We start from the raw sequence: 16096 nt of genomic DNA, 5'->3' as shown, positions 1-16096 counted from the left end.
CAGACAGAGCATGTTGATCACAGAATTTTACCCAAGACCCTGAGGTAAGTGAAACTGAGACAATTCAAGCCAGGAGTTTCTCACCACTGCCTTCTCTCGACGCATACCAGTTTGGTGAGGAGCACTGGATCACCCCCAGTGATGGACTCATGACTGAGCTCATGGGCAGCTTGCAGGTCTTGGTTTAAACAATGATGAATAAACAAACAGTTTCCAGATGCCTTCATGAACCACTGAGACATTCTTCAACTGAACTTCCAATCACAGGCACATGTTAAGCTCCAGCGGCTGCCCACCTGTATGCTGCACAGATTACCTAATCATTTTTCTAACCTGCAGTTTGTGGGACATTGCTGTGCACAAATTCGCTGCTGCGCTTCCCTACATTACAATAGTTGCTGCACTTCAAAGAGATTTAGAACTGAGGGCACCTTTCATGCAGAGTTGACGCTATAGAACTCACTTCCAGGGTTAGAATGGGCGGCGCAGTGGTTAGCTCCGCAGCCTCACAGCTCCAGAGACCTGGGTTCGATTCTGGGTACTGCCTGTGCGGTGTTTGCAAGTTCTCCCTATGTCTGCGTGGGTTTTCCCCGGGTGCTCCGGTTTCCTCCCACAGCCAAAAGACTTGCAGATGATAGGTAAATTGGCCGTTGTAAATTGCCCCTAGTGCAGGGAGGTGATAGGAAATATGGGATTACTGTAGGGTTAGTATAAATGGGTGGTTGTTGGTTGGCACAGACTCGGTGGGCCGAAGGGCCTGTTTCAGTGCTGTATCTCTAAATAAATAAAATAAATTATAGAATCTTACAGTACTGAAGGAGGCCATTTGGCCAATCATGTCTGTGCTGGCTGTTTGAAAGAACTGTCCAATTTGGTTTTACACCCCAGCTTTTTCCCCATAATCCTGCATATTTGTTCTCAAGTACACTGCCAATTGCCTTTTAAATTTTTTATGCAAACTAATTCTACCACCTTTTCAGGTACGACATTCCAGATCATCTTAACCCTATGTAAGACACAATTTCTCATTTTCCTGTGAGTTCTTTTGCCACCTATTTTAAATCACTGGTATCCCTTTTCTGTACCCTGTCCAAGACCTTGATATCCTCCTTAAAGTGTGATGGCAGAATTCCACATACTACAACTGAGGTCCAACCAGCCATTGGTAAAAGCTCAGCATTATTGCCTTGTTTCTGTATTCAATGCCTTCATTTACAAACAGGGCTGTGTTCTCGCACCCACACTGTTTGAGATTTTCTTCTCCCTGCTGCTCTCACATGCGTTCAAGTCTTCAGAAGAAGGAATTTTCCTCCACGCAAGATCAGGTGGCAGGTTGTTCAACCTTGCCCGTCTAAGAGCGAAGACCAGAGTATGGAAAGTCCTCATCAGGGAACTTCTCTTTGCTGACGATGCTGCTTTAACATCTCACACTGAAGAGTGTCCACAGAATCTCATTGACAGGTTTGTGGCTGCCTGCACCGAATTTGGCCTAGCCATCAGCCTCAAGAAAACGAACATCATGGGACAGGACGTCAGAAATGCTCCATCCATCAATATCGGCGACCACGCTCTGGAAGTGGTTCAGGAGTTCACCTACCTAGGCTCAACTATCACCAGCAACCTCTCTCGATGCAGAAATCAACAAGCGCATGGGAAAGGCTTCCACTGCTATGTCCAGACTGGCCAAGAGAGTGTGGGAAAATGGCGCACTGACACGGAACACAAAAGTCCGCGTGTATCAAGCCTGTGTCCTCAGTACCTTGCTCTATGGCAGCGAGGCCTGGACAACGTACGTCAGCCAAGAGCGACGTCTCAATTCATTGCATCTTCGCTGCCTCCGGAGAATCCTTGGCATCAGGTGGCAGGACCGTATCTCCAACACAGAAGTCCTCGAGACAGCCAACATCCCCAGCTTATACACCCTACTGAGTCAGCGGCGCTTGAGATGCCTTGGCCATGTGAGCTGCATGGAAGATGGCAGGATCCCCAAGGACACATTGTACAGCGAGCTCGCCACTCGTATCAGACCCACTGGCTGTCCATGTCTCCGCTTTAAAGACGTCTGCAAACGCGACATGAAGTCCTGTGACATTGACCACAAGTTGTGGGAGTCAGTTGGCGGGCAGCCATAAAGGCGGGGCTAAAGTGTGGCGAGTCGAAGAGACTTAGCAGTTGGCATGAAAAAAGACCATTGCGCAAGGGGGGAGCCAACTGCATAACAGCCTCGACAACCAATTTTATCTGCAGCATGTGTGGAAGAATCTGTCACTCTAGAAGTGGCCTTTATAGCCACTCCAGGTGCTGCTCCACAAACCACTGACCACCTGCAGGCGCTTACCCATTGTCTCCCGAGACAAGGAGGCCAAAGAAGAAGACACTGCCAATTGCCTTTTAAACTTTTTAAGCAAACTAATTCTACCACCTTTTCAGGTACGACATTCCAGATCATCTTAACCCGCTGTCAGACATAATTTCTCATTTTCCTGTGAGTTCTTTTGCCACCTATTTTAAATCACTGGTATCCCTTTTCTGTACCTTGTCCAAGACCTTGATATCCTCCTTAAAGTGTGATGGCAGAATTCCACATACTACAGCTGAGGTCCAACCAGCCATTGGTAAAAGCTCAGCATTATTGCCTTGTTTTTGTGTTCAATGCCTTCATTTACAAAGCCAATCCTCCTAAGTGCTTTCTTTATCACCATCTACATTTCCCTGCCAATTTTTTATTCATTCTTGGGAAGGCCAGCATTTACTGCTCACATAAATTAAGCAGGGGGGAGAGTTAAGTGTGAGAAATGGGACCAGTAACATTCCGTGCCTTTTCAACACCGGTGGTGGGCGGTCAGGGGAGCGGAATCCTTGGAGAAATGGGCAGAGATAGCATAAGCGCTCAGGTGCAATGTGGCATCGGCAGCAGATGGAGTGTTCTTCCAGCAACCGGAGTGGGAAGTGTGGAGCCAGGAGGGCGGAGCTTGTGGGGCATGGGGCGGGTTCTAGAGTTGGGGCGGAGTTCAGGCTGGAGGGGCGGAGTTTAGGCTGGAGGGGCGGGGCCTAGAGCTGGGGGCGGGTTCCTTATACCCCTCGGTAAAGTCGCCATTTTGGCCAGTGCTTTGTTGTCCGATATTGGCCAATCAGGAATGACGTGACATCGAGCCACACAATTCAGACCAATTAGGAATAGGTTTATAAGATGCTTACTTTAAATGTGACCAATCAGATAATAGTGAGGCTGGTACTTCACGCAGGCGCACTGGCGTCATGGTGTTTGTGGGAGTTTGAAAGGCCGAGGCCTGGGAGTTGGGTGGCGCTAGTTTAGTTATGTTTTCCCCGCGGACTCCTGCAGGAGCCAAGCGGCCTCTCACAGGCCGCCTCGGGTCCCCACTGTGCCGGAGTGGCGGCGGCGGCCTCGCAGTGCAGGGGCGGCGGAGTGTGTCGGCGGGTGGAGCGGGGGTTCTATCCCCGGCCTGGCGGCCGAGCCTATGTGGCCGGTGAGTGTTGCTATAGGGAGGAAAACCTTTTATAGGTTCCAGTGGAGACAATGCGGCTGGAAATAGAGAAGTTGCATTTATCTAACACCTTTCACATCCTTAGTTAATGAAGTACTTTCTAAAGTGTGGTCACTGTTGTCGGAAACGTGGCAGCTACATCGTGTACAGCAAGATCCCACAAGCAACCATGAAATAATGACCAGATAATATGTTTTAACAGTGTGGTTTCAGGGATGAATGTTGTTCAGGACACAGGAGGAAACTCCCTAACTCTTCAAAATAGTGACCATGGGAGTGTTTTATGTCCCCCCAGGGGCCTCGGTTTAACATCTCATCTGAAAGATATGACCTTTGACAGTACCATGCTCCCTCGGTACTGCGGTGTAGTTTGAGCTAGAGGAGGATTTGGGCAGACAGGTCCGACATTTGGAATTCAATGTGGGAAATGCAGAATGTGTCACAAGCAGGCCAAAAATCCAGGAAGGGACTTGTACTTAAATGGAAAGCAAGTTATGTACATGGAAAATGGTGGAGATCTGCAGGTCATGACTGACAATAAATTGAAGCTATCACTGCACCAGGTAGTATTGACTCGAAAGCAAATTAGATAGGTTTATTTCATAAAATAACATGTTGGGATGCAGTATATGAGTAATTTGAGACGTGACAGTAATTTGGGGTAGCACAGTGGTGCAGTGGTTAGCACAGCAGCCTCACAGCTCCAGCGACCAGGGTTCGATTCTGGGTACTGCTTGTGCGGAGTTTGCAAGTTCTCCCTGTGTCTGCGTGGGTTTTTGCCGGGTGCTCCAGTTTCCTCCCACAGCCAAAGACTTGCAGTTTGATAGGTAAATTGGCCATTATAAATTGCCCCTAGTGTAGGTAGGTGGTAGGGGAATTGAGGAAAGGTGCGGATGTGGTAGGAATATGGGATTAATGTAGGATTAGTATAAATGGGTGGTTGATGGTCGGCACAAATTCAGTGGGCCGAAGGGCCTGTTTCAGTGCTATATCTCTAATTAAATAAATGACATGATGGAGGTTGTTTGGTGTGATTAGCCAGCTATCCCATTATCATTGTATCATGCAGCTCCTAGAATGGACTGTGGTCTTTTACCATCCTGTACCTTCTGTGGAGTTTTGCAGATGTCTTCATTCATCCATGTGTATTTCATTGAACTGAGCTATCTGAACTGAAAACCAGTTTGTAGCGAGGTGGTGTGTGGGATTATAAATCTCAGTTGGATCTGAATATTTAAAAGAATTTATAAGAACATAGAGGGATGATGGTGAAAGAGAAAGGATAAAAGTCATTCGGCCAGTGACTTGCAACATGTTTTGTTGCATCCCATGGCACCTTCCCCTGCAATCGCAGGAGGTGTAATACCTGCCCATTTACCTCCTCTCTCCTCACTATCCCAGGCCCCAAATGCTCCTTTCAGGTGAAGCAGCGATTTACTTGGGAGGATGGAGGAGGGAGGATGTGCTGGAAATTTTGAAAGACATGAGGACAGATAAGTCCCCGGGGCCAGACGGGATATACCCAAGGATATTACGGGAAGCGAGGGAAGAGATTGCCGCGCCTTTGGCGATGATCTTTGCGTCCTCACTGTCCACTGGAGTAGTACCAGATGATTGGAGGGTGGCAAATGTTATTCCCTTGTTCAAGAAAGGGGATAGGGATAACCCTGGGAATTTTTGACCAGTCAGTCTTACGTCGGTAGTGGGCAAATTATTGGAGAGGATTCTGAGAGACAGGATTTATGATTATTTGGAAAAGCATAGTTTGATTAGAGACAGTCAGCATGGCTTTGTGAGGGGCAGGTCATGCCTCACAAGCCTTATTGAATTCTTTGAAGATGTGACAAAACATGTTGATGAAGGAAGAGCGGTGGATGTGGTGTATATGGATTTTAGCAAGGCGTTTGATAAGGTTCCCCATGGTAGGCTCATTCAGAAAGTAAGGAGGCATGGGATACAGGGAAAGTTGGCTGTCTGGATACAGAATTGGCTGGCCCATAGAAGTCAGAAGGTGGTAGTAGATGGAAAATATTCAGCCTGGAGCTCGGTGACCAGTGGTGTTCCGCAGGGATCTGTTCTGGGACCTCTGCTCTTTGTGATTTTTATAAATGACTTGGATGAGGAAGTGGAAGGCTGGGTTAGCAAGTTTGCCGATGACACGAAGGTTGCTGGAGTTGTGGATAGTGTGGAGGGCTGTTGTAGGTTGCAACGGGACATTGACAGGATGCAGAGCTGGGCTGAGAAGTGGCAGATGGAGTTCAACCTGGAAAAGTGTGAAGTGATTCATTTTGGAAGGTCGAATTTGAATGCGGAATACAGGCTTAAAGACAGGATTCTTGGTAGTGTGGAGGAACAGAGGGATCTTGCGGTCCATGTCCATAGATCGCTCAAAGTTGCCACCCAAGTTGATAGGGTTGTTAAGAAAGCGTATGGTGTGTTGACTTTCATTAACAGGGGGATTGAGTTTAAGAGCTGCGAGGATATGCTGCAGCTCTATAAAGCCCTGGTTAGACCACACTTGGAATATTGTGTTCAGTTCTGGTCGCCTCATTATAGGAAGGATGTGGAAGCTTTGGAGAGGGTGCAGAGATTTACCAGGATGCTGCCTGGACTGGAGGGCATGTCTTACGAAGAAAGGTTGAGGGAGCAAGGGCTTTTCTCATTGGAGCGAAGAAGGATGAGAGGTGACTTGATAGAGGGGTACAAGATGATGAGAGGCCTAGATAGAGTGGATAGCCAGAGACTTTTTCCCAGGGTGGAAAGGGCTATCACCAGGGGGCATAATTTTAAGGTGATTGGAGGAAGGTTTCGGGGAGATGTCAGAGGTAGGTTCTTTACACAGAGAGTGGTGGGTGCGTGGAATGCACTGCCAGCGGTGGTGGTAGAAGCAGATACATTAGGGACATTTAAGCGACTCTTGGATAGGTACATGGATGATAGTAGTATGAAGGGTATGTAGGTAATTTGATCCTAGAGTCGGTTAAAGGTTCGGCACAACATCGTGTGCCGAAGGGCCTGTACTGTACTGTTCTATGTTCAATGTTCTTTCAATGTAGTATACTGTATTCGCTGCTCACAATGTGGTCTCCTCTACATTGGGGAGACCAAGCGCACACTGGGTGACCGTTTTGCGGAACACCTCCGCTCGGTCCGCAAGCAGGACCCTGAGCTTCCGGTTGCTTGCCATTTCAACACTCCCCCCTGCTCTCATGCTCACATCTCTGTCCTGGGATTGCTGCAGTGTTCCGGTGAACATCAACGCAAGCTCGAGGAACAGCATCTCATCTACCGATTAGGCACACTACAGCCTGCCGGACTGAACATTGAGTTCAGTAATTTCAGAGCATGACAGCCCCCCATTTTACTTTCATTTTTAGTCGTTTTTTCTTTTTTACAACCTTTTTTTTTTTGCATTTATTTCATTTCATTTTAGTTTGTTCAGTTTGTTTACCCACTGTTTTTTTTCATGTTTGCACTTGCTGCTTTTCAATATTCAGTCCATTAACACCTATTCTGTACTAATGCTTTGTCTTTCAACACACCATTAACATATTGTTTGCCTTTGCTCCGTGACCTTTTGGTCAGCTATGTGGCCTGGTCCAATCTGCACCTCCTCCTTTGTTATCTCTTGCCCCACCCCCACCTCACTTGCTTATAACCTTTGACATTTCTAATATTTGTCAGTTCCGAAGAAGGGTCACTGACCTGAAACGTTAACTCTGCTTCTCTTTCCACAGATGCTGCCAGACCTGCTGAGTGGTTCCAGTATTTCTTGTTTTTATTTCAGATTTCCAGCATCCGCAGTATTTTGCTTTTATTTTATGTTTTGTTGCTTGTTTGGTACCGGAAAACTGGAAAGTAAACATGAGCTCAGTCTTCGGAGGTTACAAGTACTAGTTGGTGGCAGGTAACCCACCTCCTGACTTCCCAAAGCCTGCCTACCATCTACAAGGCACAGCTTCCTTCCTCACTCCATAGTTCATGATCTCTCTCACCGTTCCCTATGAAGCATAAATTACACAAATGCTGGTCATTATGATAAATCTTAAATGCTTCCAATGAAGAAACTAGACTTTCTGGGGCTACAAGTTTGTCTGGCCCTATGAATATTGAAAGGAAAGGTTCTGTTTAGATCACCAGAGAGTCGAACCTTTGCTATTTCCTCTGACAGTGTTGTAGTGGTAATGTTACTGGACTAGTAATCCAGAGGCCCAGGCTAATGTCCCAGGGGCACAGGTTTAAATCCCACCGTGACAGCTGTTGGAACTTAAATTCAATTAATAGAAATCTGGAATTGAAAGCTAGTCTCAGTAATGGTGCAATGAAACTATCGTCGATTGTCGTTTTAAAAAAAAAAAACACCTGTGTCACTAATGTCCTTAAGGGAAGGAAATCTACCATCCTTACCTGGTCTGACCTAAAGGCCTGTTCAGGTCGGGAAAAGGAACCCGACCCGAACCACAGCAAACCCGAGCCCAATTTGGCCCGATTCCCTCCGAATTTGCCCTGAGCCTGACCTGACCCAACCCCGACTCGACCCGACCATCCCTTTACTTACCTTCCTGACACCGAACCTGCAGGAAGCTGCAGCGCATGCGTAATGACATCAGAGTGACGTCACTCGCTCACTGCGCAAGCTCCGTTTCTTTCTGGGCTCCCAGCTCAGCTCAGTTTTTTTTAAATTTCAATACTTAACAGCAGAGCACTTAACATGTGTGTCCAGCCCAACCCGACCCGACCTGAATCCAAAAGCTAGGCCTGGAAGAGGGGCCCGACTCGACCTGAACCCAACGCATGTCGTCTAGTCCGGGTCGGGTAGCAGGCCTTTAGTCTGGTACGTGTGACTCCAGACCCACAACAATGTGGTTGACTCTTAACTACCCCCTCAAATGGCCTAGCAAGCCACTCAGTTCAAGGGCAATTAGGGATGGGCAACAAATGCTGGCCTTGCCAGTGATGCCCATATCCCATGAAAGAAAAAACTTATTTGCCAAATCACTCAACAGTCAGAATGTATTTTTCACTAAGTACGATGACACTGGTTTTGTGATTTTAAATATTATAACTGTTGTGGGTTTTAACTGGAATTTTTTTTTTCCTAAGTCCAACCCCAACCAGAGGAGCACAGTATCAAACTGTTGGTGAGACCCTCAACTATGAAATCAGGAGTTTTGGATCTTCTCTTCCTGTTAAGGTTATGGAGGCTATAACCCTAGCTGAAGGTAAGGTTCTCTTTTGCTAAGCAACTAATTGGTGCATAAAACAGTGACTTTGTGTCATGTGTTAAGGGAGTTGAACTTTTGCATGACTAAGTGCATTATTTCCAGCATGCCTGCTCAGTGAGGGGTGGCGCAGTGGTTAGCACCGCAGCCTCACAGCTCCAGGGACCCGGGTTCAATTCTGGGTACTGCCTGTGTGGAGTTTGCAAGTTCTCCCTGTGACCGTGTGGGTTTTCGCCGGGTGCTCCGGTTTCCTCCCACAACCAAAGATTTGCAGGTGATAGGTAAATTGGCCGTTGTAAATTGCCCCTAGTGTAGGTAGGTGGTAGGGAATATGGAATTACTGTAGGGTTAGTATAAATGGGTGGTTGTTGGTCGGCACAGACTCGGTGGGCCGAAGGGCCTGTTTCAGTGCTGTATCTCTAAATAAATAAATGCTCCATCCCTGTCCAAACCCTTAAATTAAAAAGTTAAACTTTACTTAGTTTCTGCCTTTCAAACTGTTTAAACAGGTACTATACTTTCGACTGAATTGCTGCACAGTCTTAAACGTAATGCATTGCACCTGTAATATTGCTGTATCCTTGTCCCATCCTAGTGTTTCGCAATTTAGAATTGCTGGTCAGAGGCAGCCTAGGCACCGATGCAATGTTTACAACACCCTTTAAATGACATGAAGTCATCAGTCCTCGTCCCTGATACTGAAATAGAACACAAAGGCAGCTCTATACAGTGCACTCCATATAACACAGTATTGAGGGGTAATCGAAAACAGGGTCAGGGGAGGTATGACACTGGGATAATGGGGCATCTCTGTATAATCATTATCCCTAGCAACTAGGGATGTCTCAAGGTTATTGAAATGGTTAGTACAGAGTTTGTCCAATGGAAGCCACTGACTAACCACAGATGTGACTACAGTGATAATAAAAACAAATGCTGGAAATGCTCAGCCGGTCTGGCAGCATCTGTGTAGAGAGTAGCAGTGTTAATGTTTCAGGTCAGTGACCCTTCATCGGAACTGGCAAATATTAGAAATGTAAAAGGTTATAAGCAAGTAAAACGGGGGTGGGGCAAGAGATAACAAAAGAGGTGTTGATAGGACAAGGTCACCGAGAAAAAACAGTGACTACAGTGAAACTGGTTTAGCCACTTGCACTAATTTAATAGAAAATACAAGTGAATGTGTTTCAGAAGTGGATATTTACTGAATAAACATCTCCCACCATTCAGTGACCAAGGAATTAAAGCAGCCACAATAATGTAAAAGCATTATCATACTTTGCTTCTCATTTTATGAACAAATTGGAGGGATATACTTGCATCAGAGGCAGTTCAGAGAAGGTTCACCTGGCTGATTCCTGAGAAGAAGGGGTTGTCTTACGAGGAAAGTTTGCGCTGTTTGGGCCTATACTCATTGGCGTTTAGAAGAATGAGTGGTGATCTTATTGCAGCACATAAGATTCTGAGGAGGCTTGACTAAGATACTGAGATGTTTCCCCTCCTAGGCGAACCTAGAACTAGGAGGTAAGGTTTCAAAATAAGGGGCCTCCCATTTAAGGCCGAGAAGAGGAGGAATTTCCTCTCTTGAGGGTTGTTAATCTTTTCACATTCTCTACTCCAGAGAGCAGCGGAGGCAGGGTCATTGGATGTGATGGAGATGCTTCTATATTTTTCCTAAGTTTTTTTTGTGGACTCATTTAAATTGTGGAGACGGATTCATTGGAAGGCTGAAGATTTCATAAATGCTGGACTTTGTTGTTGACAGTTCAGTGAAATGACATTGTAATTTATGTTGGAAAACAGCCTTTGCTGGGCTTAAACAACAGAAACCTTGGTGACCTGGGGAAGATGTTTACAGAGAAGCCACATGTCAAGGTTTATGGAGGTCAGGAGGTTGACATTTTGGGATGCAAACTGTTTTGAAGATAGTTGGAGATCAAATTGCCAAGGAAAAAACACCCAGCTCACCCCTTTCTCTACCTCTTTGAAGAAACCCTGCAAAGATCCAGTGTGAGAAAGCTAAAATCCCTGGTGCTCCATCTCTCCTGAAGAGCTGGGAAAAAACTGTCAGATTAATTCTCAACACCGCCTGAAAAGAATTGCTTTAGAACATATCCCAGTGACCCATCACCATATACCCGGACGCCAGACCAAAAGGGACAGCTGACTTCCTTCCATGTTTTTTTTTGTTCAAGAATTAGCAAGTATTTGGCCAAAGTATTCTTTTTTTGTAACCTACCTCTGCAGAGCGAATTTCTGTATTTTTGTGTGTGTATATGTGGGGGGAATTTAAAAAGGGAACTTTCATATTTCAATCTATGTGTTAATGCTTTGCTTTGTTACTGGATACGCCTTATTTGATATAATGTTAAAGAAACCTAGTTGGTGTATTTTATTCTGGGATAAAGAGTAGAGTATAAGATTGACCGAATCGGTAACTGGGTAAACATTTTTAAAATATATATTGTGACCTACAGAGAAGTGAGACTAGAAAAGACAGTGCATTCCTCCCACCTCAGTCATAACAATATATTCAAGGCTGCGCTAGAACGATTTTTGATCTACAAGAGAGTAAAGGGTTTGAGAGCAGGCAGGAAAGTGAGTTAAGGCCACAATCAGATCAGCCATGATCTAATTGAATGGTGGGGCAGGCTCAAGGGGCCAAATGGCCTACTCTTGCTCCTGTTTCTAATCTTAAATGCACGGAAGCTCACTTGCAAGCACCATTGGCATGGTGTCTTTCAGTCAATTTTTATTTACTATTCAAACACAATTGTTCTTGACTCAAGTGAGGATTGGCCCCCACCCCAGAATGATGATAGGGTTCCTCTTGTCCTCATCTTCCACCCCACCAGCCTCCATATTCAACAGATCATCCTTTGCCAATTCTGCTATGTCCAGCGTTATGTCATCACGAAACACATCATCCCTTCCCCTCCCCTTTCAGCATTCCAAAGAGACAGTTCCCTCCACAATACCCTGGTCTACTCCTCAGTCACCCCCAACAACCCCTCCCTTTCTTACGGAACCTTTTCCATGCAAACACAGGAGATACAACACCTGCCTTTAACCTTCAATTTATATACTCTATTTGCAGCTCATGATTTCCCCTCTACAGTGGGGAGACCAAGTGCAGATTGGGAAACTGCTTTGGGGAACATCTCCGTTCAGTCTGCAAGCATGACCCCGCGCCTCCAATCATCTCATTTTAATTCTCCACCTTGCTCTCACTCTGACCTTTCTGTCCTTGCTACAGTGTTCCACTGAAGCTCAACACAAGCTCAAGGAACAGCTCTTCATCTTTCGACTGGGCACATTACAGTCTTCTGGTTGTCTTTTTTTCTCATTTTGTTATCAGATGGCGGCCATTCAGAATCCTGTCATTCACACCTCCTCTATACACATTTTTTGTTTCTTGTCCCATTATCACCCCCTTTTTGTCTTGCACCATGAAACCTTTTCTAGAGCAGTATGTAAATAGTCCAACACGGGAAGGGGCCATACTGGACCTGGTGTTGGGGAATGAGCCAGGCCAGGTGGTTGACGTTTCAGTAGGTGACTACTTTGGGAATAGTTATCACAGTTCCGTAAGTTTTAGAATACTCATGGACAAAGACGAGAGTGGTCCTAAAGGAAGAGTGCTAAATTGGGGGAAGGCCAACTATACCAAAATTCGGCAGGAGCTGGGGAATGTAGATTGGGAGCAGCTGTTTGAAGGTAAATCCACATTTGATATGTGGGAGGCTTTTAAAGAGAGGTTGATTAGCGTGCAGGAGAGACATGTTCCTGTGAAAATGAGGGGTAGAAATGGCAAGATTAGGGAACCATGGATGACAGGTGAAATTGTGAGACTAGCTAAGAGGAAAAATGAAGCATACATAAGGTCGAGGCGGCTGAAGAAAGACGAAGCTTTGAAAGAATATAGGGGTTGTAAGCGCAATCTGAAACGAGGAATTAAGAGGGCTAAAAGGGGTCATGAAATATCTTTAGCAAACAGGGTTAAGGAAGATCCCAAAGCCTTTTATTCATATATAAGGAGCAAGAGGGTAACTAGAGAAAGGATTGGCCCACTCAAGGACAAAGGAGGAAAGTTATGCGTGGAGTCAGAGAAAATGGGTGAGATTCTAAACGAGTACTTTGTATCGGTATTCACCGAGGAGAGGGACATGACGGATGTTGAGGTTAGGGACAGATGTTTGATTACTCTAGGTCAAGTCGGCATAAGGAGGGAGGAAGTGTTGGGTATTCTAAAAGGCATTAAGGTGGACAAGTCCCCAGGTCCGGATGGGATCTATCCCAGGTTACTGTGGGAAGCGAGAGAGGAAATAGCTGGGGCCTTAACAGATATCTTTGCAACATCCTTAAACACGGGTGAGGTTCCGGAGGACTGGAGAATTGCTAATGTTGTCCCCTTGTTTAAGAAGGGTAGCAGGGATAATCCAGGTAATTATAGACCGGTGAGTCTGACGTCAGTGGTAGGGAAGCTGCTGGAGAAGATACTGAGGGATAGGATCTATTCCCATTTGGAAGAAAATGGGCTTATCAGTGATAGGCAACATGGTTTTGTGCAGGGAAGGTCATGTCTTACCAACTTAATAGAATTCTTTGAGGAAGTGACAAAGTTGATTGATGAGGGAAGGGCTGTAGATGTCATATACATGGACTTCAGTAAGGAGTTTGATAAGGTTCCCCATGGTAGGCTGATGGAGAAAGTGAAGGCGCATGGGGTCCAAGGTGTACTAGCTAGATGGATAAAGAACTGGCTGGGCAACAGGAGACAGAGAGTAGCAGTGGAAGGGAGTTTCTCAAAATGGAGACGTGTGACCAGTGGTGTTCCACAGGGATCCGTGCTGGGACCACTGTTGTTTGTGATATACATAAATGATTTGGAGGAAAGTATAGGTGGTCTGATTAGCAAGTTTGCAGACGACACTAAGATTGGTGGAGTAGCAGATAGTGAAGATGACTGTCAGAGAATACAGCAGAATATAGATAGACTGGAAAGTTGGGCAGAGAAATGGCAGATGGAGTTCAATCAGGGCAAATGCGAGGTGATGCATTTTGGAAGATCCAATTCAAGAGTGAACTATACAGTAAATGGAAAAGTCCTGGGGAAAATTGATGTACAGAGAGATTTGGGTGTTCAGGTCCATTGTTCCCTGAAGGTGGCAACGCAGGTCAATAGAGTGGTCAAGAAGGCATACGGCATGTTTTCCTTCATCGGAAGGGGTATTGAGTACAAGAGTTGGCAGGTCATGTTACAGTTGTATAGGACTTTGGTTCGGCCACATTTGGAATACTGCATGCAGTTCTGGTCGCCACATTACCAAAAGGATGTGGATGCTTTGGAGAGGGTGCAGAGGAGGTTCACCAGGATGTTGCCTGGTATGGAGGGCGCTAGCTATGAAGAGAGGTTGAGTAGATTAGGATTATTTTCATTAGAAAGACGGAGGTTGAGGGGGGACCTGATTGAGGTGTACAAAATCATGAGAGGTATAGACAGGTTGGATAGCAAGAAGCTTTTTCCCCAGAGTGGGGGATTCAATTACTAGGGGACACGAGTTCAAAGTGAAAGGGGAAAAGTTTAGGGGGGATATGCGTGGAAAGTTCTTTACGGAGAGGGTGGTGGGTGCCTGGAACGCGTTGCCAGCGGAGGTGGTAGACGCGGGCATGATAGCGTCTTTTAAGATGTATCTAGACAGATACATGAATGGGCAGGAAGTAAAGAGATACAGACCCTTAGAAAATAGGCGACAGGTTTAGATAGAGGATTTGGATCGGCGTAGGCTTGGAGGGCCGAAGGGCCTGTTCCTGTGCTGTAATTTTCTTTGTTCTTTGTTTGTTTTGTCACGAAATCTCTTCTGCCCTCCACCCTATCTCAGACCTCACCTTTTGTTCTTCCAGCTCTTTTCTCCTTCTCCCCCTGCCCGCACCCCCCCCCCCCCCCCCCCCCCAAATTTCACTTGCTCAAAGCCTATTACATTTCTAACTTGTCCCAGTTCTGATGAAAGGTCACAGACCTGAAATGTTAACTCTGTTTCTCTCCACAGATGCTGCCAGCCTTCCTGAGTATTTCCAGCATTTTCTTCTATCAGATTTCCAGCATCTGCAGTGTTTTACAATTCGCCGCATCTGGATTCCCAATTAACCATATGTAGATAGTAACCAATATATTAGACATCACTAATTATGGACGTGGCAACTGATTGAAAGTCTTAACAACAACAACAACACCTTGCATTTATATAGCACTGTTAACATAAAATATTCCTAAGTGCTTTACGAGCATTTGAAAGTTTGACAGGAGCCACATAAGGCGATATTACATCAGGTGACCAAAGTGGTGAAAGAGGTAGGTTTTAAGGAGGGAAGAGATGTTTCTATGAATTCGCTGTTCCCATTGGACATTTCGAACACTTCATTTCTGATGATAAACTAATTCAGTGAGGATCGTGTTGAAGATATTATCAAAGTGCTTCCACTTTTTAATATTTTTTGAGGACTTGTTTTCGAATTGTGGAGATGGATTCATTTGAGACTGAGGGGATTCCATGGATGTGTTTTTAAAGCATTGACTGGATGTCACGTGTCTTCAGCTAAGTAAACAACAAGAGCCTTCTGACTATGGGGAGCTGTTTACAAGAGAAGTGACATGTCAAGATTTATGGTGCTCAAGAGTGGGTTTCATTTTTGAATACTGTTTTGAGTCAGTTGGGTTTGTAGCCTGCTGAAAGAAACACCCAGCTCATCTTTTCTCCACCTCTCTGAGAAACCCTGCAAAAAATCCAGTGTGTGATGGCTATAACGCCTGATCCCGCATTTCTTCTGAGAAGCTTTTGGAAGATGTCCTCTCGACATCTCCTGAATGACCTGCTTCTGAAAAGATCCCGGTGACCCGTCTACGTGTACTCAGACGCCAGACTGTATGTCATCTGGAACATAACATGTCATCCTTTTATTTCAAGAATTAACAAGTACTTTGGCCAAAACATATTTATTTTTCCTTTTAACGTGTGTGTGCATTGGGTATTTAGAAGGGAATATATATTTACTGTCATTTCAAATTGTGTTAAGACTTTGCATCTTTATTGACTTGTTTTATAATAAATTAATACTTTTGTTTATTAAGGAAACCTGGTTGGTGGATTTTATTCTGAAATAAAAATTAGGGTATATAATTGGCCCTATTGATAACTGGGTACTCACTTAAATATATGTTGTGACCTGTGGAGCAGTGGAACCAGAGAAAGACAGTGCACTCCTCCCACCTTGGTCATAACCATATTTATTCTCTAATGCACTGAAAGTGGAGTAAAAGCATTATCACAGAATCTAGCACTGTGTGTACTGAGAATTCACTGACTCATT

The 16096-nt window shown here is 45.3% G+C and overlaps 1 protein-coding gene across 3 annotated transcripts in view; it reads left to right on the top strand.

The window, feature by feature from the left end:
• The first annotated feature begins 3240 nt into the window (after positions 1-3240).
• Positions 3241-16096, top strand: part of nup133 (nucleoporin 133) — a 55196-nt gene continuing 42340 nt past the window's right edge. For 2 of the 3 annotated variants that reach the window (XM_068044216.1, XM_068044215.1), the window contains exons 1-2: positions 3242-3488; positions 8610-8728. In XM_068044216.1, coding sequence (XP_067900317.1) covers positions 3319-3488; positions 8610-8728 — 289 coding nt within the window. In that variant the 5' untranslated portion in view covers positions 3242-3318. Of the gene's footprint in view, positions 3489-8609; positions 8729-16096 lie in introns of all 3 variants that reach the window. The other variant, XR_010976140.1, reaches the window with a different exon arrangement.

Source organism: Heterodontus francisci, chromosome 13, assembly GCF_036365525.1.
Source record: "Heterodontus francisci isolate sHetFra1 chromosome 13, sHetFra1.hap1, whole genome shotgun sequence".
Classification (NCBI taxonomy): Eukaryota; Metazoa; Chordata; class Chondrichthyes; order Heterodontiformes; family Heterodontidae; genus Heterodontus; species Heterodontus francisci.
This window is presented reverse-complemented; position numbering and strand designations above follow the sequence as displayed.